At 44.2% G+C, this 26,323-nt stretch overlaps 1 protein-coding gene across 3 annotated transcripts in view; it reads left to right on the forward strand.

Annotated features, from left to right (window-relative positions):
- Positions 1–26,323, forward strand: part of MYO5B (myosin VB) — a 241,397-nt gene that overhangs the window by 108,223 nt on the left and 106,851 nt on the right. For all 3 annotated transcript variants that reach the window (XM_081319235.1, XM_081319237.1, XM_081319236.1), the window contains exons 5-11: positions 7,183–7,339; positions 13,985–14,128; positions 15,655–15,736; positions 17,326–17,433; positions 19,682–19,791; positions 22,046–22,311; positions 26,202–26,283. In XM_081319235.1, the coding sequence (XP_081175361.1) occupies positions 7,183–7,339; positions 13,985–14,128; positions 15,655–15,736; positions 17,326–17,433; positions 19,682–19,791; positions 22,046–22,311; positions 26,202–26,283 (949 nt within the window). The remainder of the gene's footprint in view (positions 1–7,182; positions 7,340–13,984; positions 14,129–15,654; positions 15,737–17,325; positions 17,434–19,681; positions 19,792–22,045; positions 22,312–26,201; positions 26,284–26,323) is intronic.

The following is a 26,323-nucleotide window of genomic DNA, read 5'->3' on the forward strand; positions in this document are numbered from 1 at the left end:
TCAAGTTTTGAGTAGATAGAGCCACAAAAGAGTCTCCATCCATATTTGGCCAAATAAATACTAGCTTTGCAATACTTCACATGACAACAATTGCAGAAATCCAAGTGTTTTTTCCCCATTCTGACCTAGAGCGCATTCTGGGAGTGGTCTGTGTTATTGGGAAGCTCATGTTAGCCAACAGGAGCCTGGCTGTCTTTACAATGGAAGCCCTGCTCTCTCCTTCGTAGAATCTGAAATAGGAAGGTGTGCTGAAAAAAGACTCTTAACAATAGTGATATCATTTTTCCTGGCGGCCACTTATCAGCCATCCAAAAGTTCAGAGATCTAACTGGAATCACACACAGCTTCTCTAAGCCTTTTGTATGATGGTGACGTTTAAGATCATTGACCAGGTGTTTTTCATGGGTTTTTTTTAAGGGAGTTTGGGTTATTTATTATAGTTCTCAAAGCTGAGTAAGTCTGAGGTTTTTCAAGCTGCAACACAGAGGTGTGATTTCAGAGGATCTGGTGTTTTTTGCCCATTAGCAAGGCTGCTCTGCCTGTCATTTCTGACATGCTGGAATAAGAAAGAAAGAAAGAAAGAAAGAAAGAAAGAAAGAAAGAAAGAAAGAAAGAAAGAAAGAAAGAAAGAAAGAAAGAAAGAAAGAAAGAGAAGGACAGGCAGTTACTAACTCTCTTGTAAAAGAGAGCAAATCAAGAGAAGCTAATGATTTTGTTATCAACCCTTTGCAGTACTTTATCATCTCTCCTGTAAAAATGCAAAATTTAATGCTGCTGAAGAAGGCATATCCTTTCAACGTACAAAGCAAAAGATGTCATAACATTGATTTCCTTCTCTCTTAATAGTTCAAGGAAGGAGCAGCCGTAAAACCACCTCTGTGTAACACTTTTGGGAAACCTTCTTTTCACTAGAGATAGGCTTTTATTGCCAAGGATTCAGAGGGTGACGCAGCTTATTCAGAGGACAAGGCCAGGTCGTAGGGAAGGGTTAAGCTGAGGATTTCGCCATGAGGGTTTGGGGTAAGGCAGGTATTGATGGGAATTTTTTTAAAAAGAGCTTTTTTGCATGCCAAGGTTGAGTCTGTGGGTTTCACTGAGGAGAGGAGGAGGAGGAGGAGAGGGCGAAGAGGGGGAGGTGAAGAGGAGGAGAAGGGAGGAGAAGGATGAAGCGGAGAAGGATGATTGGGTGGGCCACATTCTGTGGTTACTTTTCAAAAGTTTCATTTGTGTGTCGGGCAGTCGGGATCTTGCCCTCCCTTTATCCTCAAACCAGGGCCAACACTTTCTACAAGGAAAGCAAGTTGCGGCACTAATCCATTTGCATGAACAGAAACCCCAAATTCTATCCTGGGATCTCACCAGTTTTGAAACCTGTTCACGTGGTAAGCTGTTGACAGGCGGTTGCACATGAGGCCTGCGCAGTGACCCAGGTTCAAATGGAAAAGGTGGTTCCTCAGCACATGGGTGGAGACCAGCGCTTGCCAGCGCTTTAAATCAAGCATTTATTCCCCTGGAATTCTATACGAAAAGACTCAGTTTCCTTGAGTTTTATATTTTTATTTATTAGATTTATATTCTGTCTTTCTTCCAGCAGCCCCAAATGGCACATGTCGTGCTCCTTTCTGCCACGTTTCTCTCTAACAAAACTGTTGTGATGAAATTGGCTGAGAGATGAGCTGGACAAGCCCAGAGTGACTTAGAGACCTTCCAAGGCTAAGGGTGGACTTGAAGTTGGATTTTCCCACTTAGCACCGTCACCACCTGACCCTGGTGGTTCTCGGTTTCTAGCAGATATTGCTTGACCAGGCTTGAATCACATTTTCCTCTTTTACTCTAAAATGGCTTCACTGCTTTATGGCACAGTTACCTTGTAATGCTGAATTACAGGCTGCCTGTCTTTTAGCCATATTAACCTTTCCACTTTATTTTGCGCTGTTCATTGCAAGGCATAAATATGTAGAATGGATGGAATAGGGCATTTTGTGAAGACTTAATTACGTTCATCCGATAAGCCACGTGGGTTTCCCCAGAAACTTCATTGCCAAAGTGGTTTAGGAGAAGAGTTCATGTAATCCACCATTGTTGTTGTAGCAAACACAAGCAGCTCTATGGTTTCTCAGTTTCAAGCAGACCATAGAGTTGGATGGGATCTTGGGGGCCATCAGGTCCAAACCTTCCTGCTCACTGGAGGAAATGCAGTACTAAAGTCCACCTAAAAAGCCATCGTTTATCTTCTGGTCACCTGTCAAATGCCCCTGGGGTCATAATAAATAATGGTTAACCGCCCAAAGCCTTTTTGCTTAATTTCTTGGAACCTGACCAGGTGGTACTTTAGAGTGCAAATCAGCCTACTAAGATTACCAATCCAGCTGCTTCCCGCAGCTTCGTACAGATAATCCTCAATTTACGATCACAGTTAAGGCCAGAATTAACATGGCTAAACTAGGTGGTTCTCATAAGCGAGGCGCACCCGATTTTGCAATCTTTTTGCAATCTTTCTGCCACATTTTTAAAAATGGATCACTGTAGTTGTTAAGCGAATCCAGATTCCCCCGTTGACTTCATTTGTTGGAAGTCATCTGGGATGGTCACAAATGGTGCCGCAACCTTGATAAATACACGCCAGTTGCCAAGTGTCCAAATTTTGACCATCGCCTGTGGGATTGCTGTGATGGTCACAAGGGTGAGGATCAGTCGTAAGTTACTTTTCCGAGGTTTTGTAATTTTGAACCATTGCTAAACCAGTGGTTATGAGTCCAGGACTATCTGTAAAAAAAAATTTCTCCCTTGCCTCATTGACATTGTTTTATTTTTGAACCCATTCCGGTTTCTCTTTGATTTTTTTTTTAAAAAGCACCGGGCACTAGGGTGGAGATGTTGTGATTCCTGTAGGCTAAAGCAGAAAAGACTATAATTCAGTTTAGGTAGCCCAAGCTAGTGACAGATAAGTGCTGTCCCTCTTATCACTGCCTAATTCAATTTTACTTTTAAAGTTAAGCCTGGAGTGACATATCCTGACTGGAAAGCTGAGCATAAGATGGATGGATACATAAACATATTAACTTTTTTTTTTTGCAACCACATCAGATTCTCTAGCTGATTCTTTTTACGCACCTTGTGGTAATAATGCTAGCGGCCATTCCCTTTCATACGCCTATCGTTACAAAATGATTTTTTTTAAAAAAAGTTAGCAGCTGTCAGTTTTGACCTAGTATTCTTTTTGTCAGCGTCATGCCAAATAATATATAAATATATTTTGTTTTTTGAGATGTAAATTATCTTTATCTCCAAATCTGACATTATGATGGAAGCCTCAGTCCTGTTACTTTGTGTGTAACCTATTTGGCAATATATTGCTTCTCCTGGATGGTTCCAGGTTGTTAGGGCAATTATCGCAATTATTAGTCCTTTATTGTGTTGATTTTTTTTTACAAAGTGACAGCTTAATAAGCAGCCAGACTAAATTAATTTTTAAAAGAAAGTTTCACAGATGATTTGCTGGAATCTTCTTCTTTGAGAAGTCAGATAAAAAGTCAGCAATTTCATGTGATTCCTTCAACTTTGCCTTTTGGTCTCTGAAATAGGTTCACACACAAATGGTATGACTTTTCATTGCTTTGGCCTGGCCTCCAAAGTGTCTTTGTGCTGTTCACATGTTCCTTATAAAACAAGCATCATCTTGCCATATTCCTAAAGAGAGATCTAACCTAGAACTAAGGAGGAATTTCCTGACAGTAAGAACAACTAACCAGTGGAACTCCTTGCCTCCAGAAGATGTGGACGCTCCATCACTGGAGGCTTTCAACCTGGACAGCCGTTTGTCTGGAATGGTACTATAGGGTCTTCTGCTTGACCAGGGGGATGGACTAGAAGACCTCAAAGCTCCCTTCCAAATCTGTTGTTCTGTATTCTGCAAGTATGGTGATCTATATCTGGCCATGCTAACTTAAAAATAAATGGCATTATTAAGATTAGGCAACAACACAGAATTTTGCCAGAAGCCCCAGAGAAAGTGATTTGTTTTTGGTGTGTGCATTTTATCTTGTACCAGCTGTTGGAAAGTAAATGCAAGTTCAGCTTCAAATTCTCATACTTCTTCATGATTTAAAACTGATCGCCATGCTGCCCTTCAAAACTAAGACTTCTTATTGGTGCATAGAGAAGCTTTATGTTGGAAGACTAACACGAGGGAACAATTACTCAGCTGATATGGCTTTGTCTTATTATTGTTCTATTTTTACCATCCATAAATTTGCTAATATAGTATTATAAAGACAAATATGTCTTAAAATGCAACTATACTCTTAAGGATAATTTCCACATTATATACAAATATAATGTAGAACTGTATTATAAATAAAACAGATAGATGTATAGATTTATTGAACCAGTGGGTGGAGCAACCAAAATTATTTCTTTTCAGAAGCAGAACACGGTCCCAGATTTGCAATCTTAAATCATCAATGTGTATTTATGAACTGTCTATTGATGCTATGAAAAGAGTGGTCAATATTACTCTGTATGATTAAAGTGTAATGATGTTTAAAACTAGCCTGGACGATTCTCTACGTGTAATACGTTTCTGTTACTTCCCTTTTTCCCCCCTCCATTTTTTCCTCTATTTTCTGGTTTTTTTTTAATATTAAAGCAATATAAATTTTTTAAGATGGTTTCAAAAAGGGGAGTACATTTAAATAAATCATATGCCACTGTAACATTCTTTCTATCTCCCCTTAGTCTTTATTTTTTTACTATTAAAACTTTATTTGAATTGTTTATTCTCCTCACATTGCTGACATTAGGCAAAGCTGGAATCGGGGAACGCCCATTTTGCAGCGTCAGATAGCAGGAGAATAAGGAAACATGTTCCCCCTGAGAAGGCAGAAGGATGGTTGAAGGATCACTTCCTCCTTGCCTCTTTATGGGGCCAGCTTAATTCAAGAATATTGAAAACATTAACTGTAGGTGGATCGAGGCAAACAGTAGCTGCTTAAAGGGGGTGCACAACTTACAACCACAATTAGGGTCGGAATTCTCTTTCCCAAGCAAGGCGGCTGTTAGTCAGTCTTGCCTGATTTGTAGAGAACCTTTTTGCCAGGGTGGCTAAATGAATCACTGCAGTTGTTAAATGAATCACGCCGTTCTTAAGGGAACCCGCCTTCCCCCACTGACTGTGTGTGAGGAGCCAGCCAGGAAGGCCGCGGGGGGGTGTCATGTGACTCTGGGATCCCGCAGCCCTCATAAAGCATCCAGATTCTGATCATACGGCTCTGGGATCAAATGGCTGTAACTCGAGGACAATCTGTCTCCGGGTTACACACTTTAGAATCACTTTGGATCGTGCTTTCCTACATTCCCCAACCCCGGGCGGTGGCCCCTTTTGGAACTGGGCCGCACGAGTGGCGGGTGAGCACGCGTGGGCAGCTACACTTGGATGAGCGGTGCATGTGCACGGGAAGCGCCATTTACGCGAGTGGTGGGTGCACCTCCCCGCCACTCGTGCAAATGGAGCTGGGCGCATAGCTGCTGATCGCCCAGAACCCTCCCCCTCCCCGCCGGTCCGCCAAGCCAGAAAGGTTGGGACCGTTGTCTCGCAGCCTTAGAGGACCCCCATATGGCATGGCCAAATTCCAGTGGGAAATCATATCTATGTGGTGTGATTTGGGGGTCTTTGGGGAAGCTGCAGAAAGTCATAGAAAATGGTTAATTTATGCTTCTTAAACTTCTAGAATGTATTTCCCTAAAAAAGTCAAGGTGGGAAAATGGGTGGCGATATTTGGTCCCATCCTCTTGGTGATGTCAATGCTCCGTCTACTTGCAGCCTGCAGAGGACAAAACTAGCATGAAAAATGGTTCCGTTTTAAAAAGCTGCCTTATTACGGCGTTGCCTTAGGAGAGCCTTCCGGAAGGGTGCTCCCTAGTCCCTCCTTCCCCCCCCCAGAAGGTTCCGGAATGTTTCCTAATACTTATGTCAAGCAATAACATTTTAAGGTAAACAATGCCGCAGAGTCACTTGAGAAGCCCATACGTCGGAAACTTGACATCTTAAACAATCGCCAAGTAAGAACGGATATTCCCTAAACCTCATATGGAGATCTATTTCCTTGTTACCTGTCTGTCTGTCTGTCTGTCCTGCCTTTTTAATGTTTACAAATAATTCAAGGCAGCAAACATATCCAATGGATGTTCCTCCTATTTTTGCTACAGCAACAACCCTGTGATGTTGGGTAGGACTGAGACAGAGTGACTGGCCCAAAATCGCTCAGCCAGCTGTCATGCCTAAGGCGGGACTAGAATGATGATGATGATGTTGGAAGGGACCTTGGAGGTCATCTGGTCCAACCCCCTGCTCAGGCAGGAAACCCTATACCATTTCAGAGAAATGGCTGTCCAGTCTCTTCTTAAAAACCTCCAGTGTTGGAGCATTCACCACTTCTGGAGGCAGGTGGTTCCACTGGTTAATTGTTCTAACTGTCTCTTTATATGCTAAGCACATTGGTTTGTGCTTAAATTGTAAGCCGCCCTGAGTCTTCGGAGAAGGGCAGGATATAAATGGGATTAAAATAAAAAATAAATAAAATAAATAATACATTGACTACATTACCTATTTTATGGGCAACCCAAGACAATTCCTCTTCATTCAGTGCAGCCCAGGCAAGCCCAAAGATTGGCCACCCATGAAACTATTTATTTATTTATGTGTATCCCACCTTTATTATTTGACAAATAATTCAAGGCAGCAAATATATCCAGCTCACCTTCGTGCTCCTATTGTCCCCACAAAAACAACCCTGTGAGGTTGGGTAGGACTTAGAGGCAGAGCGACTGGCCCAAAGTCACCCAGCTGGCTGTCATGCTTAAGGCGGGACTAGAACTCATGTCCCCTGACGATTGGCCCAAAGTCACTTGGCCGCTTTTATGCTTAAGGTGGGACTAGAACTCACCGTCTCCCGCTCTCTAGCCTGGTGCCTTAACCACCAGGCCAAACCGGCTCTCCAGTCAGTGAATTATAAATAAGGTGGAGATTTTTAGGAGGGGAGGAATCGAACCTGCACCAAGCCAACTCGTGCTGCCCCATTCCTAGAAGGACGGCCGGGCCGTGTGACGCAGTCGCGGCAGAGCTGGCGAGAATAGAGAGAGGGCTGATCGGCTGTTGTCTCCTCTTTCTCCTTCCCCGCGTAGGGATGAGAAGAACCAGTCCATTATCGTTAGCGGGGAGTCTGGTGCGGGCAAGACCGTCTCAGCCAAGTACGCCATGCGGTTCTTCGCGTCGGTTGGCGGCTCCTCCAGTGAATCCAACATTGAAGAGAAGGTCCTGGCTTCCAGTCCCATCATGGAGGTAAGATCTTTGGTGATAGTGGTGTGTGTGTGTGTGTGAGATTCTTTTAGTTTTGTGCAATGCAAAGAACGTGTGTGTTACAATGGAAATATTTAGGCCTGTTGTTCTTCAGTCGCTGAGTCACGTCCAGCTCTTCATGACCCCACGGGCCATCGTATGCCAAGCCCCCCCGTCCTCCACTGTCTCCCGGAGTCCTCTCAAGCCCATGTTCATTGCGTCAGTGACTCTTTTAGAATAGAATAGAGCTGGAAGGGACCTTGGAGGTCTTCTAGTCCAGCCCCCTGCTCAAGCAGGGGGTCCTATACCAGTGATGGCGAACCTTTTAGAGGCCGAATGCCCAAACTGCTACCCAAAATCCACTTATGTATCATCGGGTGCCAGGTGGGTGTGGCCCATTGGGTGGGCGTGGCTGCAGTGGTAACGGCAGAGTGGGTGGAACTAAAAAGTTCAATAAATTCCAACTTTGCGAGATCTTTTTTTTCCCATGAGAAGTTGAAATTGATTGATTGATTGAACCTTTTTTTTCTTGCACACGGCGGCGGAGGCCTAAAGCGAAAAGGTTTTATAAAACCCATCTGAAGGCCTAGGACTGGGGCGACGGCGCACGTGCCCACAGAGAGGGCTCTGCGTGCCACCTGTGGCACCCGTGCCGTAGGTTCGCCACCACGGCCCTATACTCTACTTGACCATCTCCTTCTCTGCCACCTGCTTCTCCTTTTTGCCTTCACACTTTCCCAACATCATCAGATTCTTTTCCAGTGAATTCTCCCTTCTCGTTAGGTGGACAAAGCATCTGAGCTTCAGTATCTAATATTTAGGCTACGTTTCCCCCAGTGCAACTCAAGTTGGACACCCATGTTCTAAAGCATTTATGGATGTATGGATTTATGTGTATGTGTATGTGTATCCACCTCTTTACTATTTTGCAAATAAGTCAAGGCAGCTGACATATTCAGCATATTCAGCCCCTCCTCCTGTCATCCCCACCACAACTACCACTGTGAGGTGGGTTGGGCTAAGAGAGAGTGACTGGCTCAAAGTCACCCAGTTCGTTTTCATGCCTGAGGCAGGACTGGAACTCACAGCCTCCTGGTCTCTAGCCTTTTGAAAGGTGTTCAGACTGCATGCACTGCTTATGCAGAGCTCCAGTTCCAGAGGGACCGAGTTTCAGCGAGGCCGGGGTTTGTAATTTAAGAGGACATTGATCAGACAATGCAAAGAGCACATTTTGGTACTGTGGCTCAAACATGTGGAGGTGTATCTCACAATGAGCATACAGTATTTTGTAGCTTCTAATGCAGGGGTCTTCAAACTTGGCCCTTTTATGACTTGTGGACTTCAACTCCCAGAATTCCTTGGGAGTGCCTAGCTGAGGAATTCTGGGAGTTGAAGTCCACAAGTGATAAAAGGGCCACGTTTGAAGACCCCTGGTGTAAACCTTGGAGACATTTGTGTATATTGTCCAATGGGCTTTGCTAAGACTTTTATAGGTTACCAGTTTAATTAAATGATTGGTTTGCTTGATAAGCTGCACATATTTAATATTTAATATACTTATCTTCAGTATTGGCAGAAACTGTACGGAGCAGCATGAGGTTAGAAAGTAAATCTTAGGTAGTGCTGCTTGTAGGATAGAATTTCTTAGTACCGTTTGTGTTTTGCTTAAAAAAGTGTGTGAGTGTGTATGCACACGCCTGTGGTTGGATGCTCTGCCTGGATGAGGAATTCTGGGAGTTGAAGTCCACCAGTCATAAAAGGGCCAAGTTTGAAGTCCCCTTATTCTAATGGAACGTTAGTCAATATTACTGTTGTGTAGCCGGTTCTTTGCAGGCATTGAGCGAGACGGAAGGTTCAAAACAGCAACAGGCTTTATTGAAGGTCAAACATAACAGAAGCAACATAGGAGCTGCTGCGCAGCTATTTATACAGTTCGCCGATAGGTGGCGCCCAATAGGTTTGAAGTAGAGGTTTCCCGCCCAAAGACCTACTTAGCCGGCTGGAGACAACCACTGTGGACCGGCTAGCAACTGTTACAACATACTGAACTAGCGCTTAGCAATTGAATGCAAGCAATTAGCAAGCAGTGCAACATGAGCAAACACTTACAACATATACAAAAGGCCAATACATTGCAATTACCACTGGGTATTTTTCAGACGTCTTAGCAGATTTGTGAGAGTTTTCAGCCCTCTGTGTAAATGTTTTCTGTGTAGGTTCCTTGGTGTTCTCTGAGCTTGTGACAAGCCCTGATGAGGCTACCTAGTTGGGTCATGAAACGTCTGCAAGAAAACAAGCCAGCTCAGAGAGCACCAAGGAGCCCTCGTGTCAACCCCGAGCTACAAATAGTCTCCTTCCGTGCTTTGTCTCTCGGGCCCGCCTTTTAGGTCGCTTGCTCTCCCTGTCCTTTGGCTGGGCTGATGCACGCAGTTTCCAAAATCAGGTCACAGATGTGCAAAGGCATCAGTGCAGCCAATCAATTAAAATTAAACGGTGGTGTGAGCCGGCGAGGCCAACACGACGCTAATGTTCGGTGATGAGCATCTTAATTGAATTTCATTTTATTTCTGGACCAGGGTTTAATTTTTGAGGTGAAAAGTAAAACCTTTGGGCGACCATAATGAACTCTACAGGGCAGCCCTTAATTCTGCTGCGTAAGCTGCAGCTGCAGGACCAAGAGGAACGTCAGAAAGGTTTCTCAGAAAGAGAACATATTTCTCCCTCTTTGAAAAAGCTGCCCAAACCTTCCCCGGCCTGCTATTTAAGGGGCTGAGCTTTAAAGCCTTGGAAAATTGGGAAAGTCAGCATTTGAGGAGCATCTGTCCTTGTATATACATTTAGGGCTCTGCATCCCTTCAATTCAAAGGCAAAGAAGAGCCAGTCCTTGACTCACAGCACTTCATTTGGTGACCCTTCAAAGTTACAACAGCACTGAAAAAAGTGACCGTTTTTCAGACCTATGACCATTACATCATCCCCGTGGTCACGTGATCAGAACTCAGATGCTTGGCAATTGACTCAGATATATGACGGTCACAGTATCCCAGGGGTCCCAGAACTAAGGAGAAACTTCCTGGCAGTGAGAACAATCAGCCAGTGGAACTCCTTGCCTCCAGAAGCTGTGAATGCGCCAACACTGGAGGTTTTTAAGAAGAGACTGGACAGCCATTTGTCTGAAATGGTATAGGGTTTCCTGCCTGAGCAGGGGGTTGGACTAGATGACCTCCAAGGTCCCTTCCAACTTTTATTATTATTATTATTATTATTATTATTATTATTATTATTATTATTATTATTATTATTATTATCATCATCATCATCATCATCATCATCCCCTTTTGCGACCTTCTGACAAGCAAAGTCCATGGAGAATTCAGATTCACTTAACAACTGTGTTACTAACTTAGCAATTGCAAAGATTCACTTAACAACTGTGACTAGAAAGGTTGTAAAATGGGGCAAAACTCACTTAACAGCTTATCTACCGTAGCAGCGTGAATTGTGGTCCCGTTTGAGGACTGCCTGCACGTTTTTCCTGAGGGGGGGAGGGGCGGAGTGGCCGGGGGCTCTGCCTTTCTCGGAAGAGAGATCCGAAGCAGAACCTCCAGTTCCAGTCTCAGTTTTGTTCCATACAGCATCAACCTTGTGAAATCTCAAGCTTCCTCTTTCCGCTATGTCTTCAAAATGGACAGTGATTACTATTTGTGTGTGTGTGTGTGTGTGTGTGTGTGTGTGTGTTATATATATGTGTGTGTGTGTGTAGCATATCTCTATGTGTGTTCTGTATGTATATATGGGTAGATATATACTTTCTTTTGAGAGTAGGCAACATAATTTCATTTTTAATGTGTGCCAGCATGCCCACAGTAAAAAATGACAATAGTCCTGTCCTGTGCTGTCCTATCCTATCATGAAAGTTCCCTAATTTCACACCCATGGACAGACTTAACCACAGTTTGACTGGGAAACTGTGAGCATCCTAGACCCAGCCAAGTTCACAAACACTAGAGAAATTCCGGGAAGTCTGGCACTCAAGACAAATCAGCCATCAACAGGCACACAGAGATAAACAACATCTACATGCCATTCAAAAGAGACAATCAAAAAGCCCAAAAGGAAGCAAAAAGACCAAAACGCCTCCTCACCCACAACCAGCACCCAGATAACAACAGGGATTGACAACAGGATTAATACTAGACGAACAATCAAGCAGTAAACAATAACCTAATCAAGGAACTACCAGCTTAGACAAACAAGATAACAATAAGCAGACTAATCAAGGAACCGCCAAGAACAGTCTCACCAACACTGACAAGGCAATCCAGTTGTATGTTTCCGGCAATGTGTTATAAGCTGGCATTGTATAGAATGCCTAGGAAATCTATATAGAACGTGTGACTTTTTCGGCAAAGTATGAAATGTCTGTATTGTTTTAATATGCTATATATTTTCCCTAGGGACTGTACATAATACCTAAGGTTAGGCAACCTGGGCCCTTTTATGATTGGTGGACTTCAACTCCCAGAATTCCTGAGCCGGCATGGCTCAGCTTGGAAACCTCTCCCTTTCCCCTCAGCATGGCTGGCTCAGGAATGCTGGGAGTTGAAGTCCACCAGTTATAAAAGGGCCAAGGTTGCCTAACCCCTGCGCCTAGGGATTATGTAGAATATCAAGAACTATTTAGGCAGTCATGAAAAGGGTAGACCTAGGCATTCTCTAAAATGCCTAATTTCACACATTGATGGTAACATATATAAACAGAGGGCAAACCCCCCCTCCATTACTGATGATGTTACCTAGTTGGGTGATGAAACATCAGCAAGAAAACCATTAATGTCAGAGAGCACCAAGGACCCCACAAGTCAACCCCGAACAACAAATATTCTTTACTATCAGTGTATGTAGCAATTAGTTTTCTTCTTTACCTTGAATTCTTTCCTTGAATTTTAGCATTTGAGGGTTTTAGTCACAGGCAGAAAGATAGTGACTGGATCCTAGGTTTTGCATTCCAATAAGGCTTTCCCAAACAAATGCTAAAACAAGTTGTGCCTTAGCTTGCTGTGTGAATGCAACTTATCACAGGCCCCAATTGACCCACATAACACTAGGAGGGTTGTGTGTTCTGAATGAGAACTTAATAACTATGAGGGTGCTGGTGGCATAAAAGCAGTGGTGGGATTCAGCCGGTTCGCACCACTTTGGCAGAACCGGTAGCTAATTATTTGTTGCCCAGGCCCGGAATGGACATCCGGAAAGGGCATCCGCGCAGAGAACTGGTTGTTCACCTATTTGAATCCCACCACTGCATAAAAGTGCATTGTGTTTTAAGTGCAGCAATTACTGGGATCCCTTCCTATGAAGGAGCTTTACTAAAAGACTGACTGGCATGTTTATATGTTGAGAATTTAATAGCTTTGCTCCTCCTTTTCTAATATCTGTCAAAGGAGTTTTATTACTACCCCATCCACGTCGTTCTATGCTTGTGGATATTGCATAAAACAATCTGTTCATATTTCAAAAACTCCAATAAGATAGAAAATAAGAGCAGAAGATGATTTGCATGAATGTGTTATTATTATTTTTGCTTTTAATCAACTTTTAAAACCAAAATCCGTGCCTTCATTAAAGCTTAAATTAAGATCCAGAGTTGTGCATTCTTGATAAGACACTATTTTCTATGCCAGTGTGTTGTTATTATTAATTTTAGTTTGGGCTAGTATTTTTAGAGATATATTGCTAAGTTCTGTTGTTATATAAGCTGTTGGTCACTTAGCAAGTCCGGTTGCTAAGCACAGTTTCACTAATACCTTTGGAGGCACAGTTCAATTCAATTGCTTTACTGTAATCAGTTTATCTCAAATTCTGAGCTATTAAGAAGCAAATATGTGGCTTTGTCCCAACTTTACATGTAGTAAAAAAAACCAACCCAATCAGTAAAGCTGTATCCAGAACGGAAACCGTCAGTGCAAACTGCCATTGATCTCTCCTAGAAAGCAAACAGTGTAAAAAGCAAAAACTGTAGACTAATTATGGTAAATCAGGATTCTTTGAATAAAACACAATTTTTTGTGTCCATGTAAGATAATACACCACAAACCATGATCCGCCAACAACAATGGCTGGATTCACACCACAGAAGTCAAAGAATGAGTGAAGTTAACTTCTGTGTCTTGCTTGAAAACTGCAATCTGTTGTAGCCTAAGTCTGTCTCCAAATAAATTCACGTAAACGCACACTTTATTGCATTAGTTATAACGAGTGTAGTTATGAAATTGAAGGTTGCTTAAAATTATACGTCTGTAGGTATATGTGTACAGTAGAAATGCTGATCTAGAGAATCTAGAGTGTTAATTAAATATAACAAAATCTTATCATAATTACTTCATAGTTAACACTCTAAAACAAGCTTGTAAAATCAATCCTTGCTGGTTTTTGTTCCACAGGTAGAGGGGATAAGGCTATTTTATGATCTTGTTAAAGAGCGTAGCGCTTAATCTTCAAGAAATGTTGCTATCTCCATCTTTCATTCTCTTGGGCTTTATCTTTACGTTGTTTTTTTAGTTATATGCAATTACTTATGACGTATACCTGTGAGATAAATGAATATTGTTGAAAAAAGATATGATATTTTTTATTAATTTCATAAAGGCAATTGGTAATGCGAAAACAATCCGGAATGACAATAGCAGCCGTTTTGGGAAATACATTCAGATTGGCTTTGATAAAAGATACTGTATCATTGGTGCCAACATGAGGACGTACCTGCTTGAGAAATCAAGAGTTGTATTCCAGGTTAGCTTATTTATCATTTATTTATTTATAAATTTATTATTTACATATCATAATTCATATAAATTTATATATATATATGTGGGGGCAAGGAAGTGTCTGTGGACCTTCTGCATCATCCAGGTCACGGTTGTCCCAAAGATTTTCAGATGTTTCCTTGAAAACATTTCGCTTCTCATTCAAGAAGCTTCTTCGGTTCCGGAGAGCGCCAGTTCTTCACTCAGAACCGAAGAAGCTTCTTGGATGAGAAGGGAAACGTTTCAAGGGGGAGAAAAAAAAAAGAAAGTCCAAGTTGCCTTTTGAAAAGAAAGGTAGTAAAATGGGGCAAACCCCGCGTAACGACTGTCTTGCTCAGCAAGGAAGATTTTGGAGCTCATTTGTGGTGGTAAGTCAAGAAGTGCCTGTTATCGTTGACTATGGACCAGGGCTTGCGCATTGTGCTTTTGTATTTTTATTCCTCCATCCTTCCTGCTTTGTCCATTTGGGATTAAGGTTACATACATAACATCTCCGTTTAGATCCTAGTTAGAAGAGACGTGCTGAGTCAGAAACTTAAGCAGGATCAGTTCCGGCTAGTTGGTGGATCGGAAACCTCTAGAAAGTCCCAGGGCTGCGGTCTGTATTAGGCCTACGGTCCGCAGAAGCTTAATTTGAAAGGGTCCAGCCTCCGTTCTTGGGCTGTGAAGTGAAGATAGTCAGTCCCTCGCGAATGCTAAGGACCCTGCTTTGGGACTTTCCCCGGAGTACCTCAGGGAGCACCTGCTGCCGGCGTCAACTTCCCTTCGCCCTGTGCGCTCCCACAGAGAGGGCCTCCTCAGGGTGCCACCGGTCAGAGAATGTCGCCTGGTGGCCCCCAGGGGGAGGGCCTTCTCTGTGGGCGCCCCGGAGCTATGGAATCGGTTGCCGGTCGAGCTCCGGATGGCTCCCGACCTTCGCTCCTTCCGACGCGGTCTGAAGACCCACTTATTCGAACAAGCCGGCCTGGCCTGATGGGGGATGGGTTGGGATTTTATTGTTGTTTTTAATATATCTATTTATTGTTTTAGCTTGGGCATTGTGTTTAATTCTTTTTTAACTTTTGTATTTTTGTATTTTTATATGTTTGCCCTGTTCACCGCCCTGAGTCCTTCGGGAGAAGGGCGGTAAATAAATAAAATTAGTATTATTATTATTATTACTTTCATAACCATAATCAGAACGGGGCCAGTTTGTTTGCCAGTTACTTAATACTCGTCTCATAGTTTAATTAGATCAAAGCTAATTGTAGACAATACTTTTTTTAAAAAAAAATCCATTCTTACCTTGAAGAAATGTGTGTGAAATCTGAGTCTGAATAAATCTAGAGAAAGAGGAAAGGGACTGAGTTGCAGGTCCTAATAACGGTTGTAAAGTGAGGACCGCCTGCAAGGCAATAGGCGAATAAAGTGCTCCTTAATTTGCAGTCTCATAAGCTCTTCAGAAGTGAGGCTGAATGATATTTAATTAACTGCAGCTCACTTCTCTGCAAGTAAACTAATGTTCTTTCTCAGGCAGTTGATGAGCGAAACTATCACATTTTCTATCAGCTCTGTGCCTCCGCGGCTCTTCCCGAACTGAAGGATCTCTCACTGGGTAAGCAGGCTATTTTGTGCCTAGAATTCAGCCTCCACAATGAAAAAGCTCTGTTGTATTTTACTCTACCTTCAAATAATTCCTGAAACTCCAAGTAATAAAGTTGTGGAGCCTAGGATTTCCAAGAAAAAGAACTGAGTCTAGAGAAAGAAGGAAGTTGCACAAACAGCGGCAGAATTGGTTTTATGAAACAAAATAAGCAGACTGCAGTTTAACTGAACAATTTTGAAATGACCCCAGGAATGGTGTTGAAATTCCCCAGGCTTTTAGTACGTTCTGTTTCCATTCTCTAAGAGAGATGCTGGTGAGTTTATGATCTCCATGCCATCCATACACTTGTGGCTCGTAATTGTGCCCTGACACAGAGAGTTGGACACTAGCCCTAGTCTTCACTTTGGAGCAGATGATCTGTAGTTGCAGAATATTAACATCTGCCATAATCAGCACTTCCTTGTGAAATTGCGGATGGATGCCCTAGGCCCGTGGTGGCGAACCTATGGCATGCGTGCCGCAGGTGGCACGCAGAGCCCTCTCTGCAGGCACACGCACCATCGCCCAAGTCCTAGGCCTTCAGCTAGGTTTTATAAAGCCTTTTCGCTTTAGGCCTCCACCACCGTGTGCAAAAAAAAAATTCATTCATTCAATCAACCAATCAATTTCAACTACTCGCGGGGAAAAAAAAGATCTCGCAAAGTTGGAATTGATTGATTGAACCCGACGATACATAAGTGTGGTTTGGGTTGCAGTTTAGGCACTCGGTCTCTGAAAGGTTCGCCATCACTCCCCTAGTCCAAGGGTCTTCCAACACGTGCCTGGCTGAGGAATTCTGGGAGTTGAAGTCCGCAAGTCATAAAAGGGCCAAGTTGGAAGACCCCTGCCCTAGACCTCTGCATGGGCAGTGGGCCCTTTAAAATGGCCCCACCAGTTTGTCCTATGGATCCAGAAGGGATTAACAGATGCTTGACGGTTCCATCTCATATCTGGTTGATCTCAGAAACTCAAGAGATATCTGAAGCTCTGGATGAGATCACTCCTAATGCAGTCTCTGCCTGGTCACCAATCAGAGATAAGCCTGATTTGTTGTTGTTCAGTCGCTAAGTTCTGTCTGACTCTTCGTGACCCCAGGGACCACAGCACCCCAGGCCCCCCGTCTCCCAGAGTTTGCCCAAATGCATGTTCGTTGCGTCAGTGACACTATCTATCCGTCTCCTCCTCAGCCGTCCCCTTCTCCTTTTTGCCTTCAATCTTTCCCAGCATCATCGGTCTTTTCCAATGAGTCTTCTCATTGCTGGCCAAAATATTTGAGCTTCGGCTTCAAAGGACGGTCAGGATTGATATCCTTTAACCTCTTGGTTGACTGAAGAGCCAATGGGAGTTTAAAAAACCGCCTCAAATGACAGCGATGGAAGACCAGAAATGGACCACCTGAGTCCCGGGAGGAGCTGATGTGATGTGATGCATCTCTCTTCTCTGCTTCTTGCGTGCGCAGATTCTTGCCTGGTGGGCTCAGGGTTCAGGCTTACCCAAGACTTTGTGGGAAATGTGACATAAGCCCAAGCTTAACTTGCTTTTGCTTCTTTGTCTTCTAGTGGATGCCAAAGACTTTTTCTACACATCTTTGGGAGGAGACACGTCCCTTGAAGGAGTTGATGACGCAGTGGATTTTGAGAAGACCAGGCAAGCTTTCACCCTGCTGGGTAAGGGCTCCATGCCGCATTGGGCTGCTTCCTAAGAGGACATGTGGCCGATACGGCTATCCGGTGCAAAGATTTAGAGCAACCCTTCAGGAACTTTTCACAATATTGCAAAGTTTCGCTAGAAAAGAATATTTAATAATAATAATAACAACAACAACAACGATGATGATGATGATGTTGGAAGGGACCTTGGAGGTCATCTAGTCCAACTCAGGCAGGAAACCCTATTCCATTTCAGACAAATGGCTGTCCAGTCTCTTCCTAAAAACTTCCAGTGTCGGAGCATTCAGAGCTTCTGGAGGCAGGTTGTTCCATTGGTTAATTGTTCCAACTGTCAGGAAGTTTCTCCTTAGTTCTAGGTTGCTTCTCTCCTTAATTAGTTTCCATCCGTTGCTTTTTCTCCTGCCTTCAGGTGCTTTGGAGAACAGCTTGACTCCCTCTTCTTTGGGGCAGCCCCTGAGATACTGGAACACTGCTATCATGTCCCCCCTCATCCTTCTCTTCATTAAACTGGACTGAACTCTTTCTAGCTCAATGTTAAACTGTGGGGTCCTTGGTGCTCTTTCAGATTGGTGGTTTTCTTGCAGATGTCTCATTACCATACTGGGTAACACCAAGCTCAGAGAGCATCAAGGACCCTCCAGTGTAGTTTTTCAGACTTGTCAACTTAACATGTGTGGACTCCAATTCCCAGAATTCCCCAGCCAGATGCATCTTAAAGTTGCCAAGTTGGACAAACATTAGTGTAAACCAGGGGTCTTCAAACATGACCCTTTTATGACTTGTGGACTTCAACTCCCAGAATTCCTCAGCCAGCATGCCTGGCTGAGGAATTCTGGGAGTTGAAGTCCACAAGTGATAAAAGGGCCAATTTTGAAGACCCCTGGTGTAAACCTTGGATACATTTGTGTATACTGTCCAATGGGCTTTGCTAAGACTTTTATAGGTTACCAGTTTAATTAAATGATTGGTTTGCTTGATAAGCTGCACATATTTAATATTTAATATAGTTATCTTCAGTATTGGCAAAAACCGTACGGAGCAGCATGAGGTTAGAAAGTAAATTTTAGGTAGTGCTGCTTGTAGGATAGAATTTCTTAGTACCGTTTGTGTTGTGCTTAAAAAAGTGTGTGAGTGTGTATGCACACACCTGTGGTTGGATGCTCTGTGAAGACACTTTCTTGGCCCTTTGCTAGAGTGTAATTTCTTTTTGTTGCTTATTCACATTGTGGTTTCTTGTGTTTCCAGTCACTATTCAGGGGCTAAAATGGGAATAGAAGGACTTAAAGCAGTGATGGAGAATCTTTTGAGCTCGGCATATCAAATATCAGAATGCCTATCTTGACTCTGCTGGTGTGTCTCTCGCACACATGCCCCAAGCACAAGAGAAATAATTCTTTGCATTTTCATTTATTTATTTTGTTTAAAAAAATACGGCCCAGTGTTGTGTGGTGCTATCATTACCATCAATAATGACAAAAATGAAATATGAGTAACATTCATTTTTGGAGGCGGTGAAGGCTGCACAAGAGCCCAGCCCTCTTGTGGGACTTCCAGGGGCTACGTAAGAGCACACCTAATTCTCGCACGGCTTCCCCAGCCTCCAAAAATCGTGCAAGAAAAGGGTGTGCTTTCCGGAATATAGGTAGACTTCAGCTTACAAGCACGTTTCTATTGCTGAACGATTTGTTCAGCGGGATCTTCTTTTGCCACAGTTAGGCAAATCACTGTACAGTAGTTGTTAAGTGAATCATGCGGTCGTTAAGCGAATCTGGCCTCACCCATTGACTTTGCTTGTGGGAAGTCAGCTGGGAAGATCACAAACGGTGATCCTGTGATCACCAGGCCTCTGCGATTCTCGTGAATACAGGCCAGTGGCCAAGCGCCCAAATTTTAATAATGTATGCACGAGGCTGCTACAATGGTTGTAAAACCAGTCATAGGTCACTTTTTCAGGGCCTTTATAACTTAGAACGGTTCAAGGACTACCTGCAGCTGTTGTTGGGAGTTGGTGAATGCTGGTATGTCACCCAAAATGTATAGGTTCACCACCCCCAATTTAAAGAGAAGGCAGCGTCCTTTTTTCCTAAACTGTGATGTTTGTGGTCCCGGGATGGGCAATTTATGATGGTCCAGATTTTGCTGAAACTCCGTCTTCCAGCATCCCTCATCGTATGTCACGCTCGCCGGGACTGCTGGCAATTGCTGTTCAGGCACTTGAAAATTGGATCTCAATCATGTTTTTCAGGAGTAAAGGAGTCCTACCAGATGACCATTTTTAAAATCCTCGCTGCCATCCTACACCTGGGAAATGTGGATTTTCGTTCTGAACGCGATGGAGAATCCTGCAGCATAACGGTAGGTTTTTAAGTGGGCAGATAAGGCGCTCCATACATCAAAGACGAACCCTCTTTGGATCTGCTTTTTTGTTCTTTAATCTTCTGATTAATGCAGCGCACATCAAAAAGAAGCAGGGCTTTGATTGTGTAAGACAAGTGGAGCCTACTAAACGTCAAGGGCTTCTTTTAAGACGGTAGTGCAACTTTTGTGGCGCTGCACATCTAATTTTATGCAAAGTTTTGACGTAATTATATCCCCTGTCAGGAGAGTTCCCTGGCGGCCTTCAGGGTCTGTGATACCGTTTCATTCCTCCCTGTGCAGGCAGAGCGTGGGAGGAAGGAGTTGGCAGCCGGACTTTGATAGGCCTTACTCAATCCTGTGGAGCAAAATCCTTAGCCTTCCACTCAGCCCCTCGCCCTGTTCCAGCCAAATAAAACGGGATGGCAGTTGCTGGTTAATCTATTACATCTAGCCCTCAACTTACGGCCACAATTGAGCCCAAAATTTCCATCGCTAAGCAAGGCAGTTGTTAAATGGGCTTTGCCCCATTTTACGACCTTTCTTGCCACAGGTGTTAAGTGAATCACTGCAGTTGTTAATTTAGTAACACGGTGGTTCAATGAATCCGGCCTCTTTGCTTGCCAGAAGGTCGTCCAAGGGGATCCCTTCTCCCCGGGAGACAGGGCGGCCATTGTAAATGTGAGCTGGCTGCCAATCATCCGAATGACTGTGGGGAGGCTGCCGTGGTCATAAGCGTGAAAAACAGTCCCGAGTCACTTTCCCAGTGTCATTGTAACTTTGAACGGTCACTAAACAAACTGTTGCAAGTTGAGGACCATCTGTATGTGTTTACACGATCGTCAGCTGAAGTGTTTTCTTTTTTTATAATTCAAATATTAAAACATTCTTTGCAATCTTTTAAAAACAGTGGCCTGTTTTCATTTCTTAGGCTTGGACATCCTGAGTCCATAAGGAAATCTTCTTTTCAAGTCTTGCTGTCCTTAGTGATAGTGATACTGTTTTATTGAAATGCATCCATAATTCTATATGGTCTATCTGCCTGCTTACTTATTTAATCAGAAAAGTGCAGCAAAGTATGAGATGCAGAGAAAAGTTTCCCACAGTCTACATTCCCTGCATAATACAGTCCTCTGGGGCTCTTCCCTTTGGCTGAGAATTGCCGGTGTAACAATTATGTGCTAATGGAGACTTCTTACAGTAGTAATTCCAACACAATTTTAGTGCGATAAATGGGGATTGCCAGTCCTTCCAATTACAAAACAGGATTCTCCCGAGTACACAACGTTCATCAGCTTTTTCGAGCATGTGCACCATTGTGCAATTTTAACCTTCCCCCGCCCTGCATTTGTTAATAGTTTTCAAAATAATCTAAATCCCGTCACGTTTTTTGCATTGGCTTCTGAGGTCTCATGAGAGAGACAGAGATCCCGTGAGGTTGGGCAGCCTCGCAAAATAGCGGCTCTTTTTCCTTCCTAAGTCACAACGGAGACCCGGCTTGGAGTAGGCGCTCTGTGCCACACACCAGCAAAGAACGTAATTAGCCAGAGATCCAGAGGAAAAAACATGTCTAGCTTACGTTTAGGATGAGTTAGCGGCTTAAGGTAGGCCTGTGGCTGGTTATAGTACTGTAGTAGCAATGTCCTTGTGAAGGAGCTCAACGTTTCATGAGGTGGATGTTGGTCTCTCGTCGCTGCAAACTAACGAAGCTGGAAACGAGAAGTCCTTGGTGCGCTCTGAGTTTGGTTGTTTTCTTGCAGACATTTCATTACGCAAACTAGGTAACGTCATCATTACTGCTGGGTAATGAAATGTTGGCAGGAAAACAATCTAACTCAGAGAGCGCCAAGGATCCCTCATTTCAACCCTGAGCTACAGATATTCTCCTTTGTTGGAATAGCAACAGTACTTAGACTTGTGTACCGCTCCACAGTGCTTTGCAACCCTCTCCAAGCAGTTTACAGAGTCAGCCTATTCCCCCCAGCAATCTGGCTCCTCATTTTACTGACCTCAGGAGCACGGAAAGTTAAGTCAACCTTGAGCTGGTCAGAAATGAACGGCTGGCGATCGGCAGAAGGAGCCTGCAGCGGTGCAATCTAACCACAGCGGCCCAAGAAGGCACTTTTGAGTAGATCACCAAAGGTTTCCGGCCAGCCCACCGGTGACGGAGAAGGTCGCGTGGGTTTCTTGTCCTCTGGCGACACCGACCTCCGTTTGTGCTTTGCTGAACCGGCTGTCTCTCTTTGTATCCTAGAACCAAGATGAACACCTGCATCATTTTTGCAGATTGCTGGGGGTGGAGCACGGCCAGATGGAGCACTGGCTTTGCCATCGGAAGCTGGTCACCACTTCGGAAACCTACACCAAGAACATGTCCCTCCAGCAGGCCGTCAACGCCAGGAACGCGCTGGCCAAGCACATCTACGCCCAGCTGTTCAACTGGATTGTGCAGCACATCAACAAGGCCTTGCACACCACGGTCAAGCAGCATTCCTTCATTGGCGTGCTGGACATCTACGGGTGAGCCACAAGCTTTTCAGGACGCTGTTCCCCTGCCCCTCTGCCTGCATTTGCTAGGATCGCCTCTGGCATTCCTGGGCACGCCTTGCTTAGCAGGGCAACCTCCGGGCAGTGGGGTCTAGCAAGCGGTGGTGTTGGGCCCAACTCGGTCATTTTAGGAAAGAAGAGCCTTCGAGGGCATCCTTGGTGAAAGGCTTTACTGAAGAGGAGGGGCTGCGAGCCAGGGGAAATGCCCACGAAATCTGCCCACTCACTTCCCCTTTCCCAGACCCCCTCCCTCCCCCCTTATCTGTTTAGTGGCCAGTGGGGTTGCAATAAATTGTTTAGGCAACAGTCCTGATTCTGGACAGCCTCTGCACTTCCACACTTGTGGCCGTGGGACCCTCTGGCCGTGTCTCTGCCAGGCATTCGGTGCAGTTTCACTTTCTGGTTATTCTCTCCCCACCCATGTGCTGATCCCCTCTCCCTGCTCCCTCTCCCGCCCCCCCCCCCCCGCCCAGGCTTATGGGGGCCCGGCCTCAGCCTGGTGGAGATTGTTAGATGGAGCAGGATGGCGGCACTGATATGTGGTGTGGCTTTTTCCTCTTACTTGCCAGAGCACAACAACAACACTCGGAATTTGTAGAGCAATTTGTAGGGAGGAGTCTTGCATGCTGGCACAAAGGGCATCAAAGGCAATTTGTGAGTGTGTTGCTTTTTTCAAATTCAAATGTTTCAAATCCTGTAAAGCACAACTGGAGCAGACTTGGATGCTTTTCTGAAGGCTGTGGAACTTCCAGAAAGGTGCTTAAGTATTTCTCTGGGTGTAATAAGTTGTGTTGTGAACACGGGGACTGCTCTAGCCCCCTCTGCGTGCAGGAGAAAGGGCCTGTCATGCCTGCAGGGTCAGAAGTATGTGGGGGCACCAGTTCACGCAGTCAGTGAAAATCAGCATGGTAGCAGCAGATGTGACTGTTGCAGAAAGATGGATGCCCCACTTTAGAAGAAGGGGACCGATAGTCTCTTACGTAAGTTGGAAACGAGAATGAGGCACAAAAACATTTGTCCATTGTTTTAAATGTAGATTTTGAACTTGGAAACACCACATGTTACTATAATTCTCTGGATGTGGCTTCTTACAAAACCTATGGCTTTAATAAAGTTTATTGATCAGGAGTTCTTACGATTACTATGAGTCCCGCTTGTTGCTTGATAGATGAAGCAGGAAAGTTCTGGAGGACATGATAAAACCAACCGATGCATTAAGCCCGCTACTGTCGCCCCTGGGCAAGAAAGCTAGGTGCCTCCAGATTGGTCTTCATCAGATTTATGGAACAGAGAAGAGGGTAAGCTACATAACGTTGGAGATAAGTGCCTCATTCATAGTAAGGATGTTACAGCGAGGCCTCTTCGATGCATCCTCATCCTCTTCTTGATGATGCAGGGGAGAGATTTCATATATGCACAGGAACTAAGCACCAGATCCATGGAAGCCCAGATGGACCACATTAGATAGGAGTCAAGATGCAGACCACGGCAAAGAGGCCTCAGGGACACTGCAGTACATAGTGGCGGGCTGTAAGCTGCAGGCAGACATAGCGGCATCAGCTGACGGCAACATCAGGAAGAAGGAGAAGCTGGAGACGTACCAGAGGCCAAAAGAGGAACGTGAACGAACGTGGACGCTGAAGGCCAAAGCGTTGCAGCCGGGACTCCTGAGTTGGGCTCGGACGGGTCCCAGGAACGACGTCAGAGCAGCTAAGATGCCGTGCAGGATCTTCGAACCCCCGGGACTTGGTAGAGGGCCCGAGCGGGAGGAAGACGAGACCATTCCTAGGGCATTTTTCTGATGTTTAGAAACTGCCCGTCTTCCCCAAAGAGCAACTCTGGGCAGCCCTCCGGCGGCAGCTGTTTTAAAGGGGCGCAGCGGTTCAGCGATTAAAGTTGCTGAGCTTGTCAAGGGGAAAGCTGACCGCTCAGGTTTGAGGCCCGAGTGCCGTGCAGTGAAGTGAACTCCCGTTACCTGCCCAGCTCTTGCAAACCTAGGGGTTTGAAAGCATGCGAAGGCAAGTAGATAAACAGGCACCACTTTGGTGAGAAGGTAACGACGTTCCCTGTACAGTCACGCCAGCCACATGAGCACGCAGGTGTCCTTGGACGGCACTGGCTCCCTCGGCTAAGAAACGGAGATGAGCACCACACCCTGGACTCAGACACAGTTGGGTGCCTGTTCCTGGGCATAGAGAATGCCGTTCCGTGGTGTATCCTTGTAGAGCAGAGGCCCCCAACCTTCTGGGCACCAGGGACCACTGGTTCCGTGGGGAGAGGTTTTTCCAAGGACCGCAGGGTGTGTGGTTTTGTGTGCTGCCTGCATCCGCGGATGGGGCTTTGCTTGTTTGTGCGGACCGGTTGCTGGCGTGCCGTGGCCCGGTACCGGTCCAGTGGTCTCTGTTGTAGAGCATTCCCCTTTCCCTTCTCTATCAGCATGGCTTACAGACCTTTGTAGCTGCCGTTGGATAGGAAGAGAGTTTGCGTTTTGTTTGCTGAGATCTGGATTCAAGGGCACAGTGTGATTCAGATGAGTGAATTTGGGAAGAGTTAAGTCGGGATCTCTGGGTGTTTCGGTGTTTGATTTCATACAGCAGTGGGAAGCAGTTGAGCCCCCGCTTTATTTGACAATAGCTAGGAATCAGACCCGTTAAAGCAAAGCCCAAATCAAAGTCGTAGTTGAAAAGAATGCAAGGCGAGGGTATTAAACTGTATCTCAAGAAAGACATTTTGTTAATCGATTTTAAAACAGGAGATTGGATTTCCATTAAAGCAACATGCTTAAAAACCATAAAATGTAATGGCATTATCTTAAGCTTTCATTTTTCTTGGTTGGTTTCAGTTAAGCTGTTACACTTGACAACAGAGGAGTACTTAATCTGAAAAAAATGAAAGTTTTAAGGGAACGTGCCTGTATATTAATGTGGAGTTACGTGTGGATCTCCTTAAAATGACAGTGCTGAACTATTTTAAGCCCTTTATCTGTAGGGCCTAATGAAAGCGGTCTGGCAATGACGTTTTCATCGTCTGATCATCTTTCTTAGTTGAACAGAAAGAATCTCATTTATTTCTTTTTGATTCTTCAACATTTCTTTTGTATCCAGAAGTATTATTCCTCTATAGATCTTGCTCAGGATTTTGTCAGACCAAAAATAATAAACTATTCAAACTTGTCTCATAAAATATTTTAATGGTGTTGTACAGCTGTATTCAAATGTTCTCTCTCTCTCTCTCTCTCTCTCTCTCTCTCTCTCTCTCTCTCTCCCTCCCTCCCTCCCTCCCTCCTTCCCTCTCTCCCTCTAAAATCTACACACACAAAAATTTAATTTGGGGAAAAAAGTAAAATGCTGCTCAATTAAGAATCTGCTGCATTCTAAGATTGGACTTCATACTGTAAAAAAAACATTAGAATGTTGAGAAGCACTTTAAATGGATTCTGTCGTAGTGTCATTGTGAGAAATTTAAAATTGTGGTTCCTGTGACCCAAGGACTCGGTCAGTGTTCTAGCCATCCAAATGTGGAATTAACATGGATTCTAGGAGAGGATTAGCAATGGGACTGCTAGAGATGTTAGCCTAAACGTTTCTTCCACAATATAATGTTCTCCAACTATGTTGGAATTACAGATCCAGAATTGCGTCCTGTGACAGCTGTCTGTGCATCTGTAAGATTCTGGATTGGGAAAACTAAGTTAAGGTCTCACTGATACTTCCAAACTGGAAACTTCATTTTAATAACTCAAATTAGATTCCCAGGGTGATTTATAAAAATAGTACAATAATTAATCTGTAAATATTAATGATTTCCCCCCCCAGAAACTATTCTTTGAAGCCTTTGTCTAAGAACATTCTTTTGTTTTGCAGGTTTGAAACCTTTGAATTTAATAGCTTTGAACAGTTCTGCATCAATTACGCCAATGAAAAATTACAGCAGCAATTCAATTCGGTAATTTGGATTATCATTTTTTTTAGTATCTTTGGGGTGG

This window comes from Vipera berus, assembly GCF_964194415.1.
Source record: "Vipera berus genome assembly, chromosome: 2".
In the NCBI taxonomy this organism is placed as follows: domain Eukaryota; kingdom Metazoa; phylum Chordata; class Lepidosauria; order Squamata; family Viperidae; genus Vipera; species Vipera berus.